Genomic DNA, 24,705 nt, shown 5'->3' on the forward strand with positions numbered 1-24,705 from the left:
AAGACAGCTGGATTTTTCACGACAAATGCACGACTGCCCAATATCATCTTCAATTTACTATTGTGTATATTTATTAGATACCTTTATGTAATATCATATTTTTGTTAATTTTTTAAGATGTTTGATGGTAGCACTTATGTAAGTTTTATAAAGTTGAGTGCGTCGCCATCGCCGTCTTTTAGTTCTTTTCTTCTGCTTTAATGAAATAAAATTCCAATTGTACGTACGATGATCGTGCGACGAATGTGACCGGTCCTTTATTGAAAACATAATATTTAGACGAAGCTGAGAAAATAAACTTGTAAATATACCATGACAAACGTGATTTGTTTCAAGAGCATCCCTTTGCAAGTCTGGGAATTCCGACATACACTATAGCTAATATAATATTTTCAGTTTCGTAACTCTAAAGTACACCGTACAAAGGTTTTCGTGGCCGTTTTCGTATTTAGTAATATCGTAACGGTCACATTCGTCGTAAGACGTCGTACGATTTTGGAAGAACAGACTTCCAACCAAACCCTCATGATCGGACAGTATTTCCCTAAAAATGACTGCTGAATTTTGTACACGTGCACGACTATTCCAAGAATGCCCCCAGTGATCGTGCGACGCATGTGAACTTACACGTTATAAAAGGTACAGCATTGAGCAAAGCTTACCCCGGTCAGCACCAGTCCAGACGTACAACTCTGTACCACAGTGATGATCACCAAAGCTGAAATAACTGCATGTTTTAAAGGCATTTTACCACACAAAACACCCGGTTCTTTCTTAATTGCGCTGAAGAAAAAAGGTGGTCTGTGTATCCTGTGGAAGAATATCAGATCTAATCTGTTTTAAGGACGCGGTATATGTCACATACATTAGGCTGTGGTCTGCATTACGTACTACAAACGTCACACTACAGGCTTATTTTCTCGGAAGAGCGCCTTTTCCATTAGACAGCGACCGACGACCAACCAAAAGGGGAATTTGCATGGCAATTCGAGTGTTGCCGCCACTCCTGTTGTTGAAATATTTGTTAAAGTCACATTCGTTGCCAAAGTTAAGATGACTAAATAAAGAATATTTACCGAACTGAATAACAGAACATTATCTGCACTCTCAATTGTCAAAAGTAGAAAGCTAGAAAAGCTAGTACAATCACTCTGTTATAGCAATTGTTGTAGGGCCACAGGTTCTAAGCCTACCTAACATTTCCTGTCGGGTTTGCGTTTACATAACACCTTGAAAATAGAATGGTTGAAAGCAATGAAGTAACTAGAGGCAGATAGGAGAAAAAGCTGGAACATTTCACCTGACAGAACTATTACATGTCCATGGTAATCAAAAGAATTAGAGTTAACGTTTGCGATCGCCTCATCAACGTTATCAACAGTGTCCGTGGTGCATCTTGCACGTGTCAAATGACAATCTTATGGAAATCATTTGGACATGAAATATGATTTATCAATGACGATAAAATCCAAGCAGGTTGATAGCATTTGCTCTAGGCGATAAACCATGGCAGCATATTTTCCGTATCAATATTGGTAAATCTTTTTTTTGCCTGCATATGACAGGTACGTCTGGGACTGGTTACCTAAATATGCCAGTTAAAGTCTGATAAAGTTTGCTTAAAACATCAAAGGCCCAAACCAAGCATTACCCGACATACCTGGTATTTACAACCTTCAGCAAATACAACTTTTCGTTCCATGTTTGTTCCGGACGCATGTGATAAGTGTAAAGGTGATCACTCTTAAGAAATCTTCATGGTTCTGGAGATATTTGTACTCTTGCAGCTAAATAAAGGGATTCTATAATAAAGGATGTTTTAAAAGTATACTCTAGTGACAAATCTAGGACAAAGGATCTTTCAATTGGTTTCTGGAAAACAATGCATTACATAATACTTGCCACGATGGAAAAGACCTTTATAATGTTGCACAAAATTTAACTATAACGGAAGAGCGTGAAACTTGCGTCATGTGGGTGGGAGAGGCTAACGTCATTGTCATCAGACTGGGCGTATGTTCATTCGAATTTATTCAAAACCACCACGTAATTTAATAACACACAAAATATTAATTAATTAATTAAGTAGTAGCCTCTAAAATCTTCAATATAGTGAACCAAGCTTCAGGAGTAAAGCAGTTGTAATAGGTAAGATAATACGTGGTTCCACCTAGCATTGCATAATTACACACCGAGCAATATATTTGTAAAAACATTTTGACAAATACGTCCACGCACAGACTAGTTTATATACCTATAGCTACTCTTAATGTTCACTTGCTCGTTAAAAAATCAATACGTCCCATCTATTGTTAAATCCAATTATATTCTAGGGGAGATACTTTTTACTGTGTAAAACAGGCAAATACATCAAAGAACGTTTAGAGCTTAGAGGCAGAAACGTAAACGATTTGTTGAACTCCAAAATGTTGGTTTATCCATATGCTGGTACGTTTTGTGTTTACTTGTTCATTTGTGTTCATTTGTATCGATTTTTTTAAAGGTATAGTTGAAGACGATCTTACGATTGTCGCTGCAGATATTTGTTATGTCAATGGTTAGAGTGTTACTATTGTCTTCAACCAAATAATGTTAGCCCCGCGAAGTAGAATATTTTTTACAGTGAAACTCCGGGTTAAATATAATTTCTAACATATCTTTCGAATTCTATCATCAAATCAAACAGAACTTGACAAATAATCTTGCCTCCTATAAAACAATATAGAACACACAATCTTTTCATGAAAAAATGTCTTGCCACTCTCAAGCAGATCCAGACAGTGAGGTAAGTGGGATCGGGGCGCCACCTACAGGCCCAGAGTGGCCTTGCACGTTCACTGCGTTGACGTAAGCCACGTTGTCGTATGCTGTATAATTGGAAACAGAGAGATGAGGCAATTAATAAGTCTCTCAACAATTATAAAAAAAATTCATTTCAAAACAAACCTAACATGTTAAACCTTAAAACAGGTGCATACAATGGCATTGTGTGAACTATGAGAGAAAAAGAGAGCGAGAGAGAGAAAGATATATATAGAGAGAGTGTGTGTGTGTGTGTGTGCGACGAATACTTTAAAAACTTTAACCAAGCATGATCATTATCTAACCTTCCATGTCATCCCTTCCCTTCCTCTTGCGCTCCTGCTTACGGCGTTTGCGGACACACAGACACGTTGCCATGACAACGACAATACCGGCCGCCAACGTCCCGCCTCCCACAGCCACCCACATCACTGGGAAGTCGTCTCCTAAAAAGAGTTTTGGATTGGTAGTCAGAGTACTTGTGCTGTGATGTATCCATTCAGTTACAAGCTAGAGAGAGAGACATTTGCCTACTGTTCTCTACTGTTTTTACATCCATTCTAACTGGGAAGCAGAGGCCAACAATTTCTTCAGCCTTGAACTTTGCTCTACTATCTGGTGTCAGCAAGACGCATCCAATGTTAAATCTTATCAAGGGCTTATCCTCAATTTCCAGCTAGGCCAGTGATTGCCATACCTTGCGACCGTAGGGCGACACTATTGGATATGGTTTTACAATTGGATTATGGTTCAATACACGTATGTAGGACTGATTCAAAATACAAGAAAACACACAAGTACAAATTAATTTTCATCTTTGGAATTCGTTGACCGATCTATAAAACCCTTAGTCCCCATAAGGTCGCAGCTCGATTAGAAAGTCTAGATTATGTCAAATCTAGTGGAAAGTAGGTCTTACCAGCTGCAATGCAGACCCTTCCGGGGCGTTCACCCCGTGCAGCGGACTGATCCCTGAACCCGTCCCGGCACTGACAGGTGAACGATCCTGCTGTGTTCACACAGAGGGCTTCTGTCGGACAGTCATGGTGCTCTGGACTCGAGCACTCGTCAAAGTCTGAATTAAAACAAAAAAATCAGAGATTTGAAACTTCCGGGAAGTATTTTACCGTGAGTCAGCATGAACGTATATTTATTGTTACAAACTGGGAACAGGGTTGGATGGTTTTCGTGCTATACTCCGCTTCCTAACTTACTTACTTCCTGAATTCCCCCACATATCGACCTCTAATGCCTGTTGGTGCCATATTCGGTGACCTTCAATACACCTGTGCCAGACCTTTAACTTACCAGATTTTACTACTGATAAAGAGTTCACATTTGTAGTTCTGGGAATTGGAGTGGTTAATTCCATGAAAGTAGAGATGTATGTCCAGAATCTCTCTGGAGGAAGCACAATTAGCCACTGGCAGCAAAAAGGCGTGTAACACATGCCGGTTAGTGCTATATGGGCACCACCAATCAATTGTGAAGTAAATTACAATGTACTGATGATGAGAGGAATGAGACTTACCCGTCATCTCAACAGAATCCGTGTCTATGGCCAGATGAGTTCCGTTCCGACCCGACACGGCATCGCGGAACGCCGCAGTCACCTGAGCCTGACCTTCCTCCGCCGACTCCCGGATGTTGAGCCTCATGTCGACCAGCACACTCCCGCTCCGGAAGCCCAGGATAACGATCCCCAGGAACACACCAGACATGTCCGTCTGGTGGAACAACTCTTCAATCTGGGGTAACATGTAAGATATGCCGGCTTAGTACAGTTTTGCTAGAACTTTACCGTCCGGAAGTGCTTCTGCGCTGTGTGCGCGGTTGGTATGCGTTCGTTTTTCCGGAAAAAGGAGGTTGACAGCACGTGGTTTGGGATAGATAGGCAAAATGAGAAAACGTCAATTGGTCATTAACTGACAATAGGGTGAACTTGAGTGTAGGTTGACAGTGGGAGGATAGGTGGTATGAGAAGAAATAAATTGTTTATAAACAGAAAAAAAGGTGAACTTGGGTGTAGGTTGATAGCCCGAGGGTGCGAGGTTGACAATCAGAATGACTGCAGGTGAAAAGGCCATAAACAAGTAATGAGGTGAACTCAAATGTCACGAAACCGCAAGTGACGTGTAATCTACGATTTTTCTTGGTTCAAATGGAAATACATATTGCATAACAGCATCATTTTTCTAGCATCTGCTATTGCCATAAAGTGGTTCAGACTCGAAGGCGTGAAAAGCACATACCGTCTGGGTGACCTCGGTAACCAAGGCTAAAAACGCCGCGCTCTGCTTGTCCTTCAGATCTTCAGAAAACCGTCTTGCTTGCAGACGGATTGAGAATTGATACACTTGGCGTGCTGTAATAAAAATTGAGTATGGTTGATAGTTATATTTTATCTATCAACCAAACTTCCTTTTGTCTTCTTTGCATACCTTGTATTACATAATTTTGGAGCATTATATAGTAAGAAATGGTATAAAATTTGAACAGTAAACAACTTACATAATAGAGTTCAAAAGTCTTGTGATACCTTCGCATCTTCCTTCGAATTCCATGAATCCAGGCTTGCACTCACACACGTAGCTTCCCGCAGTGTTCCTGCACCGACGATTGTCAGTGACATCACAGGTAATGATACTGCACCAGTCCAACTCTCGCTCTGAATATACACCGAAAATACAGCCATTGGTTCAACGAACAGGATATGCTATGAGTATGACGTACCCTAAAAGGAGTTTATTTGGAGATTTTTTGGGGGATGAGCGCATTTCTAAGTGAAGCAGCGAGCGTGTTACTTAGAATATTACTTGACTTCCCAGTTGTATTTGTGCGTCTATAAAAGGACAGCCACCTACAGTTTATGAAGAGGATACTGTACTAAACACGTTACACTTCAGCAGGACCAGATAATAAGTACAGCTACTCCACTTTACAAATAAGACAGATGATTGTGGTTACATTTTAAATGAGAGATGACTTTTAAGTCTGGTTGAAAATTACCTTCACAGTGCACACCGTTGCCGACCCAGCCTTCCTCGCAGACGCAGGTCTTGGTTTCAGCGCTGCACACCGCGTGTTCGTGACAGTCAGATTGACACTCTGTTCAATTATCAGTAATATAAGTACCACCTTCACAAAATTGCAATGACGAAAATGTGTCACTTGGTACTGTATAATCATTTGACACGTTGTTTGTTTATGTTTATTAGACACGTTAACTGACCACTTATAAACAGTAGGTATAAACAGTAAGGATGTATTCGGTACGTGGGGCGATATCGACTTCCAACAACCTTTGACCCGTTGCTCGTCATACATACATGAAGTTGGCGATTGGGTCATGCGATAGCTGAAAAGAACTCAGTGATTTAGAAACAATTCTAATGAGTCCAATTTTTGTAATTTACCAACTCGGATTAGACTTCAATGCATGTATTCATTATAGTTTGCCATGTATTTATGTCATACCAGGTGGAGCAGGAGTTGTCTCCTCAGGAACCAGGACGATGGGCCCCTGCACCACGGCTGCGCGCTGCTGCATCCCGGCTGACGCCTCACGCCTGCGCCGTGCCGGTGGAGCCTCACATCCCCTCGCACAGCGGGAGTCCGGGTTATCCGCCAGGCACACCATCACGTCACAGTGGAGGTACACCTGTGGACGGCGGGGGTAAGTCGGTACTGATTACTTCATTGTACGGAAGTATTGGTTTTGGTGGCTGAGCTGTGGATGTGTGTGTGTCTGTTTATCTGGAAATAGTAGGTTGACAACACGTGGGTAACAAAGATTTACATGCAGAATAACGAGAGGTCAACATGTCAGACATGGAAATAGAATGAACTTCATTATGAAGGCCATGAAAACCTAGCTTCCCACCAATTTAATCTTGATGAAAACTATACCCCCATGGACATAAATTGATATTAATGAGATAACTTACCATTGTCTGATTGATGAACCTGAAAGCCCTGATGCCATATCGACGAGACACTGGGTCTGACGTTTCGAATTCCTCAAGGGTGTCATCTTCTTCACATCTGTGAAAATCATGCAGTTCTAAAATGAATAGGTTTAGATTGATCTTTTAGACGAAAAATCTCTGACATAATATTTTATATTTAATAATAAAGCCACTGACGTTTGATTGAGGACCCGGTCACATGGATCCATCCTAGGACTGCTGCACGTATGGAAGTCTCAGATGAAGATGATTGGCTTACCAAATTCGGCTGACGAAAACGTTAAAGATCATTGTCTGTCACAACGTGCTTGACATTTATACATCACGATGTCCCGAGACAAAGGTGACAGCCCCGCAAATTCTTCACACGGACCTTTCGATAGAAAAACAAAAGCTTGCCCCTCACCCATCCCGAATGATGAAGTACTGCCTGGCGTCATCATGGTTGGAGGTTGGTGTAGCCTTGCAGTTTTCAACAAACAGCACGACACCGGAGACTTCAGAAGCCACTGCCACGCCGAAGTGCAGCATGTGGTTCACCGTGACCTGTGCAGAGACGCAAAGGTTTCATGGGAATTGGCGGTTCGACCAATGAGAAAGTGGTTTCGTGGCCGTCAAATATTTTCACCCTCGAAGGAGAAGTACTAGTGAGCCAATGTACAATACCATAAAATAAATATTTCAACAACGTTAACGTTCATTACCTTTACAGGAAATTCGGTTTGTTCAAACGGCCGTAGGAATGCCTCCGAGTGGTACAGGTTCATGCTGAATGTGAAGGACCCATTTCCACTAGGGATCGTCACACTGCAATGGAAAAACAATAAGTTATGTTTTAGTTAAACAACTCACGTACTATCTACTCTTTATTATACAGGTATAAGGTTTCAAAATCGCCACATGGCCATCTCACAAAGCATGATGTACAATAAAACAAGACATCGGAGATTTAAGATTTCCGAAAAGTGTTTTGGTTTTCGCGACTTCAAGTGAACTGACTAAGCCACCCGAAAAATACTTCCGAATAAAATAGTTACTTTGGCAATGGAATCGGAAACAGGATCGGCCCCACTCCGACGACGTCTTCCCGGACGTAATCACAGCGGAACGGCCAGCGCAGCTCCAGGTTCCTGATGATGACACCGTCCGTGACAGGAGCGCCGGAGACGACCTCGTTTGTGAAGGATATTTTAGAGGTGTCGACCCCGTCCTACAATTCGAGAAAATGGTTGTCACGTCATGTTGTCATTTTCCACAGATTATGGCACTAATCAGTGAAATTCTGCGGAGAGTATTTTCTGCAAATACGTTAGCTGTGGGAAGCTATGGGAAGCCATAATCAAAACAGGAATTGGGAGATTTCAGAATGCCGTGAGGTTTGCAATCCTTGGCTTCCTGAATTCCCTCATATTGACCACAAATTCCTGCTTGGTCCTGGCTATATCTGCGACTTCCGCGTTCACTCCTTTTCCTGTGTCTGACTTTTTGTACCTATCATTCTGCATGTCAATCTTTTCCACCCACAAAGTGTCAACCTAATGTGTGACGCAGACGTACTTGAGCTGTGGTCCCACATCCATTCAGCGGCGCCGTCAGCACCACGTGCGTACTGTTGACGTCTGCTCGGCAGTTGGAGTGACGCAGGCGCATAGTGTCCACATCCACGCCCACAAGAACGTCCCTCATAAACACCACACGCATGTAGGATGTTTCGCACGTTAGATATCCACGTCCGGGATCTGAAAGGGAAGGTTGGCAGTGATCACCATTCCAACAATACACTTTGATAAGGTTTGGGTAAAGTTATATTATTATGAGTAATTATATAGAGTGAAAGAGGCCGTGTACATCAAGTCACTTAGACCACCCTCAACCGAGACGAGAGCCGATACCTTTGGCCCGTTGCACACGTCACACTTCATAATGCCATTTACTGCCAGACAAACTTTCATCTAAACGCTGTTTGCCCTCTAGTAACATTGGTTTATCGCAAGATGTATATTAAGTGCACATCACTTCACAATGAAAGACATTTCAGGTTCGTTTTGTAGATATGTCGACAGTGTAGGAGTAATTCGCTCACCGGTCGATGCTGTGACAGCGGCCTCAGCACTCTCCCCGTACAGCCCAATTGCCACAAGAGTGATCCTGTACTGGACCCCGGGTAGCAGTCCTGTAACGACGGCTGAGGTGTCCCGGGGACCAGGCGGCGGGTAGAGGTCGCGACTGCTGCCGCTTACCGGGGTGTCGCTCACCCGGAACCTCACCAGGGTAGAACGGGGCAGCGCCCAGGAGATGGTGATGCTGTTGAACGTCACTTGGACAACATGAAGCCCGGTCGGTGCGTCCACGGCTACAGGAGAGTGTGCAAATCGGTTACATGGGATATTATAGCCTGCGTCACACAGACCTTTAATGTCAGTGGCTGCCTCGACATGTATCTCGAGTGAACCATTCCCATTTCCATTCCCAGAACTACCAAAAGGATCTCAGGTTTTTTCAAAATCAAAATCAAACCAATAGAAGCTCACGATTCTCTGTGACTGTGGCATTTGGAAACCAGTCACAGTCATCAACACAATTGTAACAGTTCTCGCTCTGGCAATTATATTTGCTCCGTTTTAACATACAACAGGATTAATATGCTTCCAATTCTAATAACTTGTTGGTGTTAGTAATCAAGTTTTAGGGCCTGACCAGTGGAAGGGCTACTAGAGGCGTGATTGATACAGTTAGGCAAAGGAAAGTATATTGATCCTTTTTAGTTTACTAACTTTTGATAAAACAAAGTAATAGTAATTGCGATATTTGAATAGATTGACAAGTGTTAAGCTTTTACCTGTTGCAAACTGTCCAGTTGCAGCATCATGACTCCTCCTTGACCCTCGCTGGGAGTAGACGCTGATGTTGTACATTGTTCCTGGCCTTAGTCCTGTGAAGACGATGCGCCCACCGTGTGTCGTATGTGAAAGCGACTGGGTTTAACACACACAACACATGATAAACATTTGTTGAAGCTGAGTTTTCTTATCTAGGTATAGTTATTTCGGAAGTTCACATTTGACTCCAATTAAACCACTCTAGATACCTTTCAATTGTGATAATTTGAAATCTAACAGAAAAGTGAGCAACACAATAAAATTCCCTTGGATATATAATGGGTACCTGTGATCTATCCAGTGCTATGATATCGACATAGTAGAATGTTGTGAATGGTGAGGGTGGCCACGAAACCGTAATAGTTGTTTCGCTTGCGGACACAAACGTCACCTCAGATGGCTTTTCTGGAGCTAGAATTCAGATATCTCAATCATCAAGTCATAAACACCATTCACAATAAACAATGCATCAATGACTGACTTCATTTTAAAGTCCATAAAGACAAAACAGACTTAAAAAGAGATACCTACCTGTACATTGGTGCTGATGAAGACAGTGGCATCCATAATCATAGTTGCGGACGGTCCATGTGAATTCGTCCTCACAGGTTATGTTGGTGCACGAGATGCTTCCCCAGCTATGGCAGGTACATTGGAGGCTCCCTGGTTCTCCCCAGACGTCATCAACCTAGAGCATAAAATTGAAGAACATTTTGTCATGGCATTCTTTATTTTAAATTTATCGGATTCAAAGCATGTGGAAAGGTTCTGTTTTTGAACACTTCAAGTTTTTACGCGAAATCTACGGGTGCTTTTAAGCTTTAAATTATTATACATTTGCGCCGTAAAATTAAAAATTTAGACAGTTAAAACATGTATATGTTGAACGTTGCTTTTAGTTTCGTACTAAATATTTACTGCTTCGTGGCATTGGATAAGCATTGATATCTGTTTGGACAATGTAATTGAAGAAACATAACTCCATTCTAAAATCAATAGATCTGCTAGTTTCATAATCACCTCAAAGTATCTTCCATCGCGCTGGCAGCCACACTCATAAGGATGTACGCACTTGTCTCCACTCAGCACCAACCCGGGGTTACACACACAACCTTCCACACAGCTGTCTACACAGTTCAACTCTGAGTTCGGACTGGAGCATGTGTTGGGACATGCACTGGTACATGCTGAGTACGTGCTGTTAGGCCCACATGACAGGGCTGAGGAAAAAAGCATATGAGCGATCATTTTGATCTGGTTGGTATTTATCATCCATCATCGACAAAAATAACCAAGAGTTGAAGAAGTAAAGATGGTTTGTACAATACATGCTATATGGAGATCATCATCATTTTCATTTCAGGACACAATCATCATACTATATACCTAAGATGTTGTTTTTCCGCGACGATATCGTCTTTCAGGTTAGAGCGTAGAACTAAGAAGAAACGGGTGCAATAGTTTGATTTACGATGCACCGCACGATCGCCGCGAAAAAACACCACCCTAAGTGCATCGTACGATGTAAGTGACTGGTGCTCAAATATGCATAATGGTTGGTCAAGCTCACGGCATAGGTCCTGTCTCCTCCAGGACAGACTATGGAGCCCGGCCGACACACAGGCATGGGCGGCAGACTCCAGGTTCTGGCACAGTTGTGCTATGTCTCCGCTGTTGGCGCACACGTCGAACACGCAGGTATCGTAGAACACGCCTAGGTCGATGAGGTTCTCACAGACACTGAACGTGCCGTTGCGTTCGGTTATCATGCCACACATGGTTGAACCTGCCACTGCCTGCTGCAGTACAGGATCGCAGACATCAGGTGGCGGTGTTGTCGACAGGCCGTCGTCGGTACCACCACCCGTACAGCTACACAAGGTAAGGTACATAGACAAATGTAGATTGGAGATTATGACATACAAATTCTAAGAAAGGCCATTGTTTGAAGATTGAGAGAATCAGCTAAAAACGATGAGACCCACCTTGACCAACTCGTGGCCCAGCTCTCCCCGAATGTGTTCAGGTCGCCTGTGACCCAGCCGTAGGATGTCATGAAGTCGTTCGTTTGGTTACCGTCAAAATCCCCGCATAGTCCGCGCACCTGGTTCCTGTAGGTCCCGGGCACAAATACCTAAGAGAAAGAGAGAAACGCATATGTGCTTCAGCAAAATCGCCGATTCCTGCGATCCTGTTTATTTCATCTGTAGCTAGAGATGTGTTTGGTACTGAAATGCCGAATTACTAAAACCGCTTGCTTGCCTTTGCGTAATGGGAGCCGTCGTAAAAGACTTTGACTGACGTGTCAGTCTTCAGAACCACGGACGTGCCACTGTAGCTGCCCCAGACAGTACCGTTCAGGTTGAACGGTGGTGTGAAGCGAACTCCATTGACCTGAAGCAGAGTGAAATAAAGCAATTACTGTTCTGTCTTATTAGATTTTTATGCAAGATTTGGTCAACCTTAAGCTTTAATGACTGTGCTTTGAAATCCTTGCATCGTTTTAAAATCCAACAAATTGAAATTATATATAGGATTTAAAATTATATATTAGTTTGGATGACAGCCTTTTTACTTTAGCACGCTCTCCTACCAAAACATTGGGCGTACAGTTGTATTCTTTCTGTCTGCATTTGAATATTGTATAAGTTTATTGCAAATACTTGCCCGAGGGCTAATTGCAGTTACAAACAACATAGAAAGAAAATACAGTGGTATGTGAGACTATATCTACTTCTAACATTATACTATATTCTACAACATGACATGACACTAGTTTTACTGGGTTTGACTTCTTCTTTTTAGGCAATGGAAGACGAATTTACCCACTTCTTCTATAATATGTGGGTTCTTTGATTTTAGTAGTAAAATTTTTTTTGTGGTAAGGAATGGTAGGGAAGTAAGGCAGCATTTTGGACACGGTGGTAAATAATTGATTTCTGATGTCGTCATAGAATGGACAGTTAGAGATGAAATGAATTACGTCTTCCACTGCATTTGAGGAGCAATATTTACAAATTCTCTCCGACACAGGTAGTTTCATATATCGCCCTTTTTCGATTTCCAAGGAGTGGGCACTGATTCTAATTTTAGTAATAGCGGAGCGCTGATCGAAGTCACAATGTTCTAGGTATTGTTCTAAACAGTATTCAGTTTTACATTTTCTATAGAATCTCAGTTTACCGGTATTAACAGACAAACTATGGAAAAAAGTTTGAATGTACATGTCTGAAAGCCTTGTCCTTAAAACTTTATACATATGTTGAGGATCACAGGTTGTACTATCAATATGCAGTAGGTAGGAATATCTGAACAGGTGTGCTGATTGACCACACCGCCCAGTGCGCAATGATCATCCCCAGGACGGGCCCAGGCTTCATGGCAGGAAGCCATATAGAGCACATTAAAGCTAGAAAGACTATTAAGGCTATATTCAATTAAACCTACCAAAACTTTCTTGCCCTGAAGTATGGAAACCCTGTATCCCTGAACGTCCAAGTACACGGCCCTGGTGCAGGACACGTGGGACCTGCTGCCGCATGGCTCGTTGGTAACCTCTACCCTGAAGTCTTTGGTGTTGCCGCGGTACTCGGCCAGTACGTAGTCACATTTCCCTTGGAAGTGATGCACTGCCTCGTCAAACGTTATGTAGTGAGGGTCACCCCAAGCCTCGCAACTAGCGCCGTCGACTAAACACAAAGGAATTACTGTCTCTATTAAGGTCAGCACTTACTATTTGTAGTACTCTGAAGTACGAGTTTTGTTCAAGTGTAGCTCTACTGATTCTTTTACTGGACCTGGGTTTGCAATAACAATTATGATGAAATCGAGATAATTGGTATCACTCCACAGATGGCACACATGAAACTATTCCATCTATGTATGATGGTTCCTTTTATACAATACGTATGTGTTGTACTCACGCATCTCACAGTTGACGCCTCTGAAGCCAGGCGCACACTCACAATCGTACCGGTTATCTCCATCGATACACCGGCCTCCATTTTGGCAGGGCTGAGACGAGCACTCATCTATGGTCAATACAAAAGCATAACTTACTTCCTCACCTCAAAGGTGCAATAAAAATGTTGTTCATGGCTTGGATTTATCCCCAAGAGCACAAGATTCGGGCCAACAACCATAACCACAAGACTACCTTGCCACATGCGAAATGTATTGTGAGATATGACTCACCGTGGCAAACTACAGCCGCGATCTGGCCGATCTGCTGTGTCAGAGCATTAAAGTCGTTCAGCCCGATCACTTTGCCTGGATTTCCGGGATCGTTGGCGATCTGTTCCAGCTCGGTCCTGTCGTAGCTCCCGACTCCGATGGCATAGACGGACACACCGTCCGCTGTGAGGGCCTGAGCCGGGGTCTGGACATTGTCTCCGGACTGACCATCGGTCACCACGATCATTACCTTCAGGGCGTACAATACAATTGATTAATGAATGAAGACAATTCATGGAACATACATGTCGACTGAGGTAATTACAGGTCACAACAAATTAGTAGTTCACAACTTTACATATACGTTGTCAAGCTTGCACGAGTATTATATTTGGTTTCTCACTTCTTTGTGCTAGTAGAAATGTATAGCTTGGTATCTGTTTTTACAAAAAAGGATGCGTACATTTGCAAAGAGGACGATAGAGAGTTGGTATCTAGCTTAGGTTTGGATACCAGACTAGAAAATGTATGGACAGATATGTTTTATGAACATAACTAAACTCATGAGAAATATGAATTTGTCTATATATAATACTTTGGTGTATGAAGTAGGGGAACGTAGCTAGCTTGTATCAGTGTTTGGAGGTCAGCTATCTCATTGTCGAATACTTTACATTCTACTACAAAGTGGCAATGTGAACATACCCATGTACTTACTTTCGGAACTGGTGAAGCCCTCCATGCAGCGTTAGTTCGGGTGAATTCCATGGCTGCTCCAGTCTGTGTACCTCCTCCCAATTTCCCGATGTTGTTGATTGCGTTGACAGTAGACCATTTGTCAATGTAATCTCCAAGATTGAAGTGCATCCTGCAAGTAAGAGAAACATACACAGTAAAAACATAGCTTGGTACTGAAAATTCCTGTTGTCCATGATTTGAATTCAATCGCCTTAGGCGTTGCCAAAAAGGCAGCCATCACATATAGTGCACAGCATATTCCTATTATATGATTGTGTTGATATGCTCACCTCGGGGAACTACTGTACTGCACTGCCCCAATCCTGGTGGTAGTCGGGCTGATGCTGAATGTGTTGACCACGTCAGCAGCGAACGTCTTCATTCTACTGAAATCCGCACTGCTCACACTCCCGGACCCGTCCAGCACGAAGAACAGGTCCATTGCTCTGTCACACGTGGGAGGGGGTGTTGTATACTGGAGGGTTGTTGACTCGGTCACTATAAAAGACGACAAAGGGATTTAGAGGCCGATTGTGAATTAATATTACCAGTATCTAAAGGAAACATTTGGGTTTTAACCCAAAGCTAGAGCATTAAAAGGTGTGCTTGGTAATTGTTGGATATGCTGACTTATTTCCCAAGGCCATCGATGCATATATGCACTGCGTGATTCATGCAAGCTACATTCATACAGATATCCCTCATCAAACAAAAGAATGTCATGTTAGTCACACCTACCTTCCGTGCAGACCACTCCTGCGTCCTCGTGGTGACCACAGTTGTGACTGCCCCAGCCCCGGTGACGACAGTCTGACACCCTCATCTCACTGCCGGTACACGCTACATCGTCCATCCAGATCGGTCCAGTTCCTAGGCCGAAGAAAGCCGATTGTTTTGCTTCGTCCGCACCTGGATACCCCAGCTGACGGCACACCACTTGAGCGTCGTTCAGGCCCCACGCATCGTCACAGATGTTCCCCCATTGACCACCGTGCCAGATCTCCACAGTTCCCTCGTTTGCGCTGCCACCGTTTACAAGACGAATACCTTCGGACGAAGACAAAAAGTACTTTAGGACATGCTGTGGTCATGAATTTCGGCTGTTGAGCTCGGAATGAAGGAAATAAGACTCTTATCATATTTGACAAGTAGTGTGATACGTAAATGAAGAATCTGATATCATAAAGTTTTGCAGTAGACCAGATTATGCGCGAGCACCACTAGACCTATAAGTTGACAGACTTTACAAAAATTTGTGGCTGGGATATTATTGGATTTGAAAGATACCATTCAAACAATTGGAAGATGCACTGTGAACGTACTGTTATCTGGTCCCGAGAACGCCCACACACTTCTGTCGTAGATTCCCGGAAACGCCGGTCCCTCCCTTGCACAGCCGTGCAGACCCACCACTGCTCCCCGGTCCATAAGGATGTAGTAGCCGCCAGTCCCAAATGTGTAGGGCGGTGTCCAGAACGTCAGGGTGCCGTTGTTGATTGACACATCTGAGGATGTCCTGGTGTTGATGACGTGGACCTGATCATGGCTGCTGTTGTAGAACCGGATGTACCTCGAAAACGAAGGTCTTTGGATCTTGGGGAAAATTACACAATGTCCATTAAGGTTTTTGTAAAACTATTATTCATTGCAATAAAATAATAAAACCAATTTGAAAAAGCTAACTAGGCTAGCCTCAAAACCAAAGATCAGCCAATAATGGTCATATACGTAACAGTTTGATTCAACAATTAGAAGATTTCCTTACTTTACCCTATAGTAACCAGGTTGGTAAACAACAACAATTGCTTTTACACATTCATTTTATTATGGAGATTTAAACACTATAACCGTACACACAGGTGATACAAACAAACAACCTTTGGGCAGGTCTCTCAAGTTAGTTGTTAGTAAGCAATTTTCAAAATGCCATTTATCGTGACAGATGAACTTTTAGTCTGATTCCACAGTTACAGTACCTCTGTATCAAACTCGATCATCCACTCTGTCCTGTTTGTGACATCAATCAGTCCATCAGGTGTTTGTGTTTGAGGCACCGCATCCGGAGAGATATCTGCAACAGTCACAGGAAAAGCAACAATCATCATTGTCATCAGTTTATAGAATCCTTAACCCTTGTTCTGCTGGCATTCCTGGCACAATATGTTTCAATAATTTCATGTCTTAATTACTATCATAGACCCCCATTTTTTTTGCCCTGCAGTGGCATAGTTACTTCTGCATTCGTTGCATTTCGCTGCGGTGTGCTGCATGAGAAATACCCCCAAATCGTACCTATGCAGGGTGCTATATAGATGGTACTAAATGTGCAGAAACAATTGTTGTGCTCTTGTGCTATGTTCTCATATAATCATTGATAACCATGTAGCAGAAACAATAGCATCACTTACCTCCCACAAGAAGGGTAACGCATCGTTGCTCGGAAGTTAATCTGCATGAAAAGTAAAAGTCCCAAACAAATGTCAGTGATGAAATAATTTTCGGCCTGTAAATTCATTACCTCCTTGAAACGGGATGTTTTATTTGGATGTGTTTGTTCGTTTTTTCCCCACTTATTTCCACATGCTGGCACGTTGGAATGCTAGGCACTGACAGGAAGTTAGGTAAAAGGTCCCAGAAGGGTCTCAGGACAGGATATCAAAGTTTATCGCCTTTCCTGTCAGCATCAGCAAGAAATTCACAATATTGAATAAAAAAGAACTAAAAAATAGCAGAGGTATGAAATGTTGTTCATAGATGTTCAACGTTTTTATGAAATCTGCAGGATATCAAAAGAAAGACCCGCCAATACCCGTTTGTGTCCTCCGCATGGAAGCAGAAGATGTGTTGTCCTCTCTGAGATTGTGTAGGTGTCCAAGTGACGTTGACGTGGTACCGCTGAGGATTGTTGGGGACAGCCTGTAGCTGTGACTTGGTCAGTCCCGGTGGTGATACGGTCAGGATTTCACCAATCCTGTAGAATATTTTGATAGAATTTTTGTTTTGACAGGTAAACATTATCTACTATAATCTCGATAATATTTTGCAGAGTGCTTAGCAATGCATACAGTAATGGCTTCAGGAAATATCTATCAATTCACAGTCATCCCCACGTATCTTAAATGTCTGCTTTGGAACTGAGAAGATCTAGAACATCAGTTGTTTTGGCATAGTACGATTAACTACAACTCCTTTAACAATTTTATTTTCTGTCCATCAGCAACCAAATTCACACAATCAAGTTCATGAACTGTTTAATATTTCTTAAGAGCTGTTCTAGTGCATTTGCATGTGATGATATGAATATCATTACATCCGTTCTAAAGCATTAGCAGAAAGCAAGACCTGTCTTCATGTCAAGTATTGAAATTGTGAAACTGTAAAACGAACAAATATTACATACATTGCACCGGATGTAAGAGCTTCTGCTTCTACAGATGCCGTGTACGTCTGTCCGTCTGCTATCGCGATGCACTCATTGTCCTGTGGTGATGACCCTACCAGCCGGGGCTGTTCCTGGCACTGAGTGTTGGCTGCGTAAACTGTTGGAGCACAAGATAAAAATCAAAATTAATCGTACAGATTTCATACAAACGTTGTCGAGATTCAACATTCTACTTCATATGCAATACATATAATAATGTGATAACAGTCATATCTTCACTGAACTTCTTGGGACTCTGAGTGAATTATAAATGCTATAAAATAAGGTTGTATATCTGCCAGAGACGCCCAGTGGAAAATTGATGACCATATTAACAACTATGAGCTTTCAGCATGCTTATACAAGCCAGGGATTGGTAGTCGTTGATACATGTATTTATGAGCATAGCTCGTTTACTCACCGTAAACAAGAAACTGTAGCGGTATGCGACTCATCGGAGTTCCCTGTGAGACTGTGAAGACAGGCTGGGTGGCCCATGTTTCGATCGGCGCAGCTGTACCCCAGCCAGCGCCCCATACTTGAGTCGTTCCCCACACAGTATACCATGGCCAGGTAGTACTTTCGGTGGTCGGCACTGGGGTCGTAGCCGGAGTTGTGCTGGCTTCAGTGGTCCTCCAACCCCACCACCAAGGAGTAGTCCTCCACCACGGGTGCCCGGTAGTACTTTCGGTGGTCGGTTCTTGAGTTGTAGCCGGAGTTGTTGTGCTGGCTTCAGTGGTCCTCGAACCCCACCACCAAGGAGTAGTCCTCCACCACGGGTGCCCGGTAGTACTTTCGGTGGTCGGTTCTTGAGTTGTAGCCGGAGTTGTTGTGCTGGCTTCAGTGGTCCACCAGCCCCACCAATGTGTAGTCCTCCACCACGGGTAATCGGTAGTACTTTCGGTGGTCGGTACCTGAGTTGTAGCCGGAGTTGTTATGCTAGCTTCAGTGGTCCACCAGCCCCACCAATGAGTAGTCCACCACCACGGATGCCAGGTAGTACTCTTGGCGGTCGGCGCTGGGGTTGTAGCCGGAGTTGTTGTGCTAGCTTCAGTGGTCCACCAGCCCCACCAATGTGTAGTCCTCCACCACGGGTACTCGGTAGTACTTTCGGTGGTTGCCTCTGTTGTCCATCCCCACCAAGGTTGTTGAGATGTCCACCAAGCCTGCCGCTTGATGCGATGCTGAGCCCCGCTGATTGGGTAATCTTCAAGGACGAGGGAAATGGCGTACCATCCCGGCTGCAGGGTTCCTCTTGACGTGTCGTACGTAATGGTGCAGTTGTCCTGAGGGATTAGATGAAGAAATTTCGAAGTACCATCCGAACCCTTGCAAAACGATTACATTGCATCAACATAAAATCGAATGATACACATTCAGTTTTATTTATATAATATTTTCTTTTGCCCCGCTTTAATATTAAGAGTCTCTATATATAGAAGAGACACAAGACCAACTGTAGGTATTACAGACACCTCTTACCTCATCGAGGGTTGAGAACGGCAGGGGATCGCATGCTCCGCCACACTCTCCGTACACAGAGGCGTACCTGCACTTCACCTTGTCGCCGTCAGGGTCTTCAAACGGGATACGGATCACGGTGTCGCAATTATTCTGAACCCTAGTAAGTCATGGGGTATATTGATAAAGCCAATTTTCAATCTCCATCATCATTGAAAACACTATTCATATGTTATGCAGAAGGTTAGAATCAACCACATTAATCCAGGGTAAAGCAGTAAATAGATAAACAGATAACCCTTATTGTACATTCAAGCCCTAGGTGAACTGATGAAAAGGTATGTGCATGTTCGGAGTACAAACAGGACTACTGATACCAAATGTAACTACATTGAGCTCTAGAACTACGGTCAAATTAAGCTGTCCAAAGAGATGATTCAGGCCACCGATGGAATTTGGTCTATGTAAACAGTCTGCGTTTTCGCTGGGGTTTTGACCTCTTCTATATATACTACAATTTTTTCTTTTCTACTCCCTCGGTGTACGTTTATGTTAGACAAGCGGTTATTCATTGCGCATGCCGTATCAAGTCAACACATGTCCATCCATCTTTCCATCTATCTAAGGCAAGTTTACATCACGCTGGTTTTCTACATGTTTACTGTTACTTTCTAATGATAAACTTTGCATGCATCTGTCTCCAATCTGGCTTGCCGACTGACCTGTATATGGGTGAGCTTGCTGTGATGGGGGAAGAGTTGGGCCTCCCCGTGTCTGACCTGGTTCCAAGTTCAACACGAGTCTGCACACTCCAGCCAGGGGCGTGCGTGGTGCCGCTCGGGCGTCTCACGGTGATCCAACAGCAGCTGGCGTGCCTGGATGTCAGAGGGGCGGTTCAGTACTAAGGCGACATTTTATGACTGTCATAGAAATACAAATAGATTGGATATATGTTACAATCCGTAAGATACAATACGATATTATAAAGATGTATATCATGTCATTATCTAGGGTTCTGTAACATACAGTATAGCTGCAGCATCTTATCCCACGAAGGCACCATTTTGACCCAACATTTTACCACACCCTCCCAACTAGCCCAGCCTTTCGTTTTTAGTCCAGCCTTCATGACAGAACATGCTCGTAAGACGCTCATGACAGAACATGCTCGTAAGACTGATGTATAGAATTACTTGTTCTTAACTGTATTGAGACCTCTGACCTCTCAGCAGTTTTATACCCTATGTTGTATTCTCATTTCCCATGTCGTATTTCATTGCATGCTATGTTGCATTTTATTTGCCATGTTGTATTTAAGTTACGTTCGCTTCTTGTGTATGTATGTATGTATGTATAGTATAAGGCAGTGTTTCAAACGACTCCAGGAAGACTAGTGTTGTATTATTGTTGTACGCACTAATGGAGATCGATCAAATAAACAATAAACAAATAAGCCGACGGACTTGAATTTCCCTTGATGGAAGTAGAGCAATGACGCGGTTTTTCTTTGGGGGAAGGGTTGGTGTTTAAGAAAGCCCAACGTAAAGTTTTTTGCTACCTAACTTTTCTTCTTGGTGCTAAGAGAGTTGGTGTGTTATGTGGGGCCTTATGTGTAGGCCAAAGGGCGGTTATACCGGATACACACAGATGCAGAGCCATCTGTACCTTACAACATGTGGTCCAGCGTCGGGAAACGTGAGACTGAATGCCCCCTCCCCCTGTTGCCAGTCCTCCTGATCGCTGTAGTCCGTGCAGTAGTACGACGCCTGGTGACTTCCTGCCGCTGATGTCCATGATCCACTTCCGGAAATCAAAGTCCTGTTGTCAATGGAGTTCTGGTCACATCTTGACTGCGAAGACCTTCTCCAGCCAATCCGATAAGTAAAGTCGACCTATTTGTAAAGATAAAGGGGATTGGTATCAGTATAATACATAAAGACTGATGTAATCTCTTTTATTCTCGTCCGAGTGACAAACGGCCGTATACAGATGTGTTGTTCGTCCGTCAATGTGACGATGACCGCTTTGTCATCCATCTGTGGTTTCATGGGCCGTTTCATGTGTCCTCATGCGGCTGTAGATATCTATGCGATTGAATGCAATCGTAAAGACAAATTAAAACCTGCATTTAATCATTAAGACATACACGTAAGATGGTCTCCATCTTAGTCAGAATCACAGACACCCCGATTCTCAGTTAGACCCTGGTCTGGGGGTCTGAAGGGTGTCTATGGGAACATTTCCCTGGGGACCTATACTATACTGTTTATGCTTTTCTTAAAAAAAAAACAACTTCAAAACGTTTTAAACGTGGTCATTGAATTCTGACAAGATACCAACCCATATATGTCCTTCGTTCGTCAAAGATGCACTGCGTTAGTTATGACTTATAACACAGAGATTTAGCCAATACTAACTTATGTAAATACGATATCATATTCTATTTAGAGAAATAATGTTTATATTTAGCGAAACAACTTCTATCATCCAGGGAATCAAATTCTGTCATGTACCGAATCGACTGTAGCGAACTGACAATGTAGCGAAACAACTGGTTACATGAAGCCTCATTGTGGCAATGAAACCGTTAACTATAAAGGCCCGGTCACACTGGGCGAACTTTGCTGGAGCGTTCCTTGAACGGTGAATAAAATTCATCACCGCTCGAAACCGCTCACCACCGCTAAGTTGGCCCCCGTTAAAGCAACGCCGTGTACGCCCGGCCACCGCTGATGTTTCTGGAGGGGCCCTCCTACCGCTCCGAAAGTTTTGAGCTGCACAAAATATTGCGAGCGGTGAGGTGGGGGCAATTTTCCGCTCCGGCAAAGTTCACCCCCGCTCCACCAACGCCCAGTCAAAGTTTGGCATCGCTAGACGCAAGTTCGTGGACGCTTGGGTCCGCTAGGCCAACGCAGAAATCTTGAACGCTGGACCACCGCTGCTTCCCCAGCGTTGCCAGGGCGGCGATTAAACGTTGCACAAACGTTGCACAAACTTTGCTGGAGCGGTTGCAAGCGTTTTACGAACGGACACGGGGTTGCTGGAACGGTGTCGGGCGTTGAAGCAGCGATCCATACCGGCAATGAACTTTGGTTTGGCGTTGGTATAGAGGTGTCGGAGCGGGACCAGAATTTGGCTATAAATAGAAATGGACCAGGTGCTCATTTGGAATCGAGCTGCCTCATCTATATCGAATTTGTTGGAAGTTACAGCAAAACTGTATCACCATGGATGCTGAAAGACTTGCTATGATTGGTGCACTAGTGTGCAATTATTTTGGGGCCACACGTAAAATGTTCTTAGAAGGGTCACACGGACAATCACTTTATTGGGGTCACAGGGGAACTTTGCAATCTGCAAAGTTTTATTTTCATTATTGAGTAAATAACGTAGTCAAGAATAGATGAACAAAATGATGTTTATTAAAGCTAAAGTCCCCCCACACACAGAACAGAACTTGTACTACTACAAAACAATCCGTAGTCGACACACATCACAAGCGGTATGGTGCTAAACCGCATGCGCAGAACGCCGCTATACCAACGCTCGCGTCACCGCTATAGCAATGCTCGCTACGCTAAACCAACGCTAAAGCAACGCCGGATTCAGCGGTGCACCGCTAAGCCAACGTTTTAATTTTTTCCCCCGCATTTTGGGCGCGGTGACGAGCGTTGTCGAAATTCGGCCCCCGTCCCTACCGTTAAAGGAGTACTAACCTCCAGAAGGAAGTGCTATTTTCCGATACATAATGCTGCAATGAATACATAACTAGCCGACTTTTTACATAATTTCGCTTGTACGACTTGCGCGGCGCATGTTTGTAAAGTGATATTAATATCATTTTCCCCCATGCTGAACCACAATTGATACATCCGGGAATTCTGGCTTACGCAATACTCTCATACACTTCAGGTCGGCGAAAATGGTAGGAGACAAGCACACTAACAAGCTGATTATTGAGAAATTACTTTCTTTACTTTGCTTGACCTGTGGCTTGGATATTATAATATCAGGATGTCGAATACAGTGGGGGCCAGTTTCATCCTGTATGTTTTGATTTTCTCAACTTATTTGCATGTAAGTATCACTTGAACAGATAATTAGATTACGCCACTTATGGAATGGATAACTAGATTACGCCGTTTTTTTCATCATCAATATTTGCGGCATAAATGAGGGGCGATAAGGACACCAAGAAGGGCAATGGTTGGTAAGATACCAAAGAACACAAAACGGTACGAATTTTTCTTATCGCCCCCGAAATGAGGTCTGTAACGTAACTTTTTGTTTAAAACATAGACACCAATGGGGTAGCGTGGTGTATTCTGGGATAGTTTTGAGGGTATTAGAAGAGTTTGTCCTGGATTCGATGCGTTGTAAGACTTGCGCGCAAAAAGGGCATTTAATTGTATACTGTAAAATAATATGCATTTTTGAATTCCAAAAATAAATGCCTGTCAAAATATAGCACCTCCTTCTGGAGGTTAGTACTCCTTTAAAGGAACGCTCCAGCAAAGTTCGCCCAGTGTGACCGGGCCTTAACTAAAGTCACACCCACCACATTTTGTTCTGCTTTCCATGATATGGTAGCTCCTCGGAAATGAGAGCTCTGGGCCACGCCGACCAGAAGGGCGACGATGCACAGAACTTTCAGCATCTTTCCTCCTTCTGTGTGAAGTAAAGAGGATTTGTATTAACATACGTTAGTGAATATTACTCTGTTCGTCAGTTCGATATGTCTTCGTTACACATATTGCCAGGCTATGTCTGATATCAACAGTACTACTTATGATGAAAATATTTTGTAACTTAAGGGTACGGAAGTATTGTTTTGGGTGCGCCATACTGGTGGGTTTGTATGTTTGTTTGTCCAAACAGAGCAGGTTGACATCACGTGGGGTGGGGGAAGAATGGCCGGCAGAATGACGGGAGGTCAAAAGGTCAGAACGTCCTATCAAGGAATGCAGCGGATTTGTGAAATTTGAGTCATAACTCTAGCTCAATAAGTTTGTCGAAACTGTAGCTATTGTCAGCGCAGTACAAGCATAAACACGATCGAGTTTGGCCGGTGTATTTTACAGACTTACGCTTTCACACGTTAATTAATTTACTTTTCGCAATTTATCACACGTACAGCACGTACCTAGAAAGGGAAACAATAAAAACAGAAGTGCAAAACCATGCTATCAGACATGTATGTACATGTGAGCACGTAGCCATGCTCCCACAGAAAACCCGTTGTACTTGTACAGCGAACACAAAG

At 43.2% G+C, this 24,705-nt stretch overlaps 1 protein-coding gene across 2 annotated transcripts in view; it reads right to left on the reverse strand.

Annotated features, from left to right (window-relative positions):
• Positions 1–1,729: 1,729 nt before the first annotated feature.
• LOC109469670 overlaps positions 1,730–24,705 on the reverse strand; it is a 28,585-nt gene continuing 5,609 nt past the window's right edge. For both annotated transcript variants that reach the window (XM_019768208.1, XM_019768209.1), the window contains exons 2-38: positions 24,001–24,110; positions 21,108–21,334; positions 20,165–20,317; positions 19,464–19,602; positions 18,403–19,267; positions 17,961–18,099; positions 17,370–17,531; positions 16,969–17,009; positions 16,537–16,631; positions 15,883–16,153; positions 15,299–15,607; positions 14,851–15,058; positions 14,540–14,690; positions 13,844–14,072; positions 13,573–13,680; positions 13,097–13,338; positions 11,912–12,043; positions 11,635–11,783; positions 11,220–11,521; positions 10,670–10,869; positions 10,181–10,337; positions 9,936–10,060; positions 9,610–9,745; positions 8,854–9,123; positions 8,328–8,509; positions 7,808–7,980; positions 7,475–7,577; positions 7,177–7,316; positions 6,750–6,846; positions 6,280–6,463; positions 5,812–5,910; positions 5,342–5,470; positions 5,055–5,167; positions 4,334–4,550; positions 3,722–3,877; positions 3,108–3,248; positions 1,730–2,867 (exon numbers count right to left, since the gene is read on the reverse strand). In XM_019768208.1, coding sequence (XP_019623767.1) covers positions 2,764–2,867; positions 3,108–3,248; positions 3,722–3,877; positions 4,334–4,550; positions 5,055–5,167; positions 5,342–5,470; positions 5,812–5,910; positions 6,280–6,463; positions 6,750–6,846; positions 7,177–7,316; positions 7,475–7,577; positions 7,808–7,980; positions 8,328–8,509; positions 8,854–9,123; positions 9,610–9,745; positions 9,936–10,060; positions 10,181–10,337; positions 10,670–10,869; positions 11,220–11,521; positions 11,635–11,783; positions 11,912–12,043; positions 13,097–13,338; positions 13,573–13,680; positions 13,844–14,072; positions 14,540–14,690; positions 14,851–15,058; positions 15,299–15,607; positions 15,883–16,153; positions 16,537–16,631; positions 16,969–17,009; positions 17,370–17,531; positions 17,961–18,099; positions 18,403–19,267; positions 19,464–19,602; positions 20,165–20,317; positions 21,108–21,334; positions 24,001–24,099 — 6,747 coding nt within the window. In that variant the 5' untranslated portion in view covers positions 24,100–24,110 and the 3' untranslated portion in view covers positions 1,730–2,763. The remainder of the gene's footprint in view (positions 2,868–3,107; positions 3,249–3,721; positions 3,878–4,333; positions 4,551–5,054; positions 5,168–5,341; positions 5,471–5,811; positions 5,911–6,279; positions 6,464–6,749; positions 6,847–7,176; positions 7,317–7,474; positions 7,578–7,807; positions 7,981–8,327; positions 8,510–8,853; positions 9,124–9,609; positions 9,746–9,935; positions 10,061–10,180; positions 10,338–10,669; positions 10,870–11,219; positions 11,522–11,634; positions 11,784–11,911; positions 12,044–13,096; positions 13,339–13,572; positions 13,681–13,843; positions 14,073–14,539; positions 14,691–14,850; positions 15,059–15,298; positions 15,608–15,882; positions 16,154–16,536; positions 16,632–16,968; positions 17,010–17,369; positions 17,532–17,960; positions 18,100–18,402; positions 19,268–19,463; positions 19,603–20,164; positions 20,318–21,107; positions 21,335–24,000; positions 24,111–24,705) is intronic.

This window comes from Branchiostoma belcheri, unplaced genomic scaffold (genome assembly GCF_001625305.1).
Source record: "Branchiostoma belcheri isolate BF01 breed outbred unplaced genomic scaffold, Haploidv18h27 scaffold21, whole genome shotgun sequence".
In the NCBI taxonomy this organism is placed as follows: domain Eukaryota; kingdom Metazoa; phylum Chordata; class Leptocardii; order Amphioxiformes; family Branchiostomatidae; genus Branchiostoma; species Branchiostoma belcheri.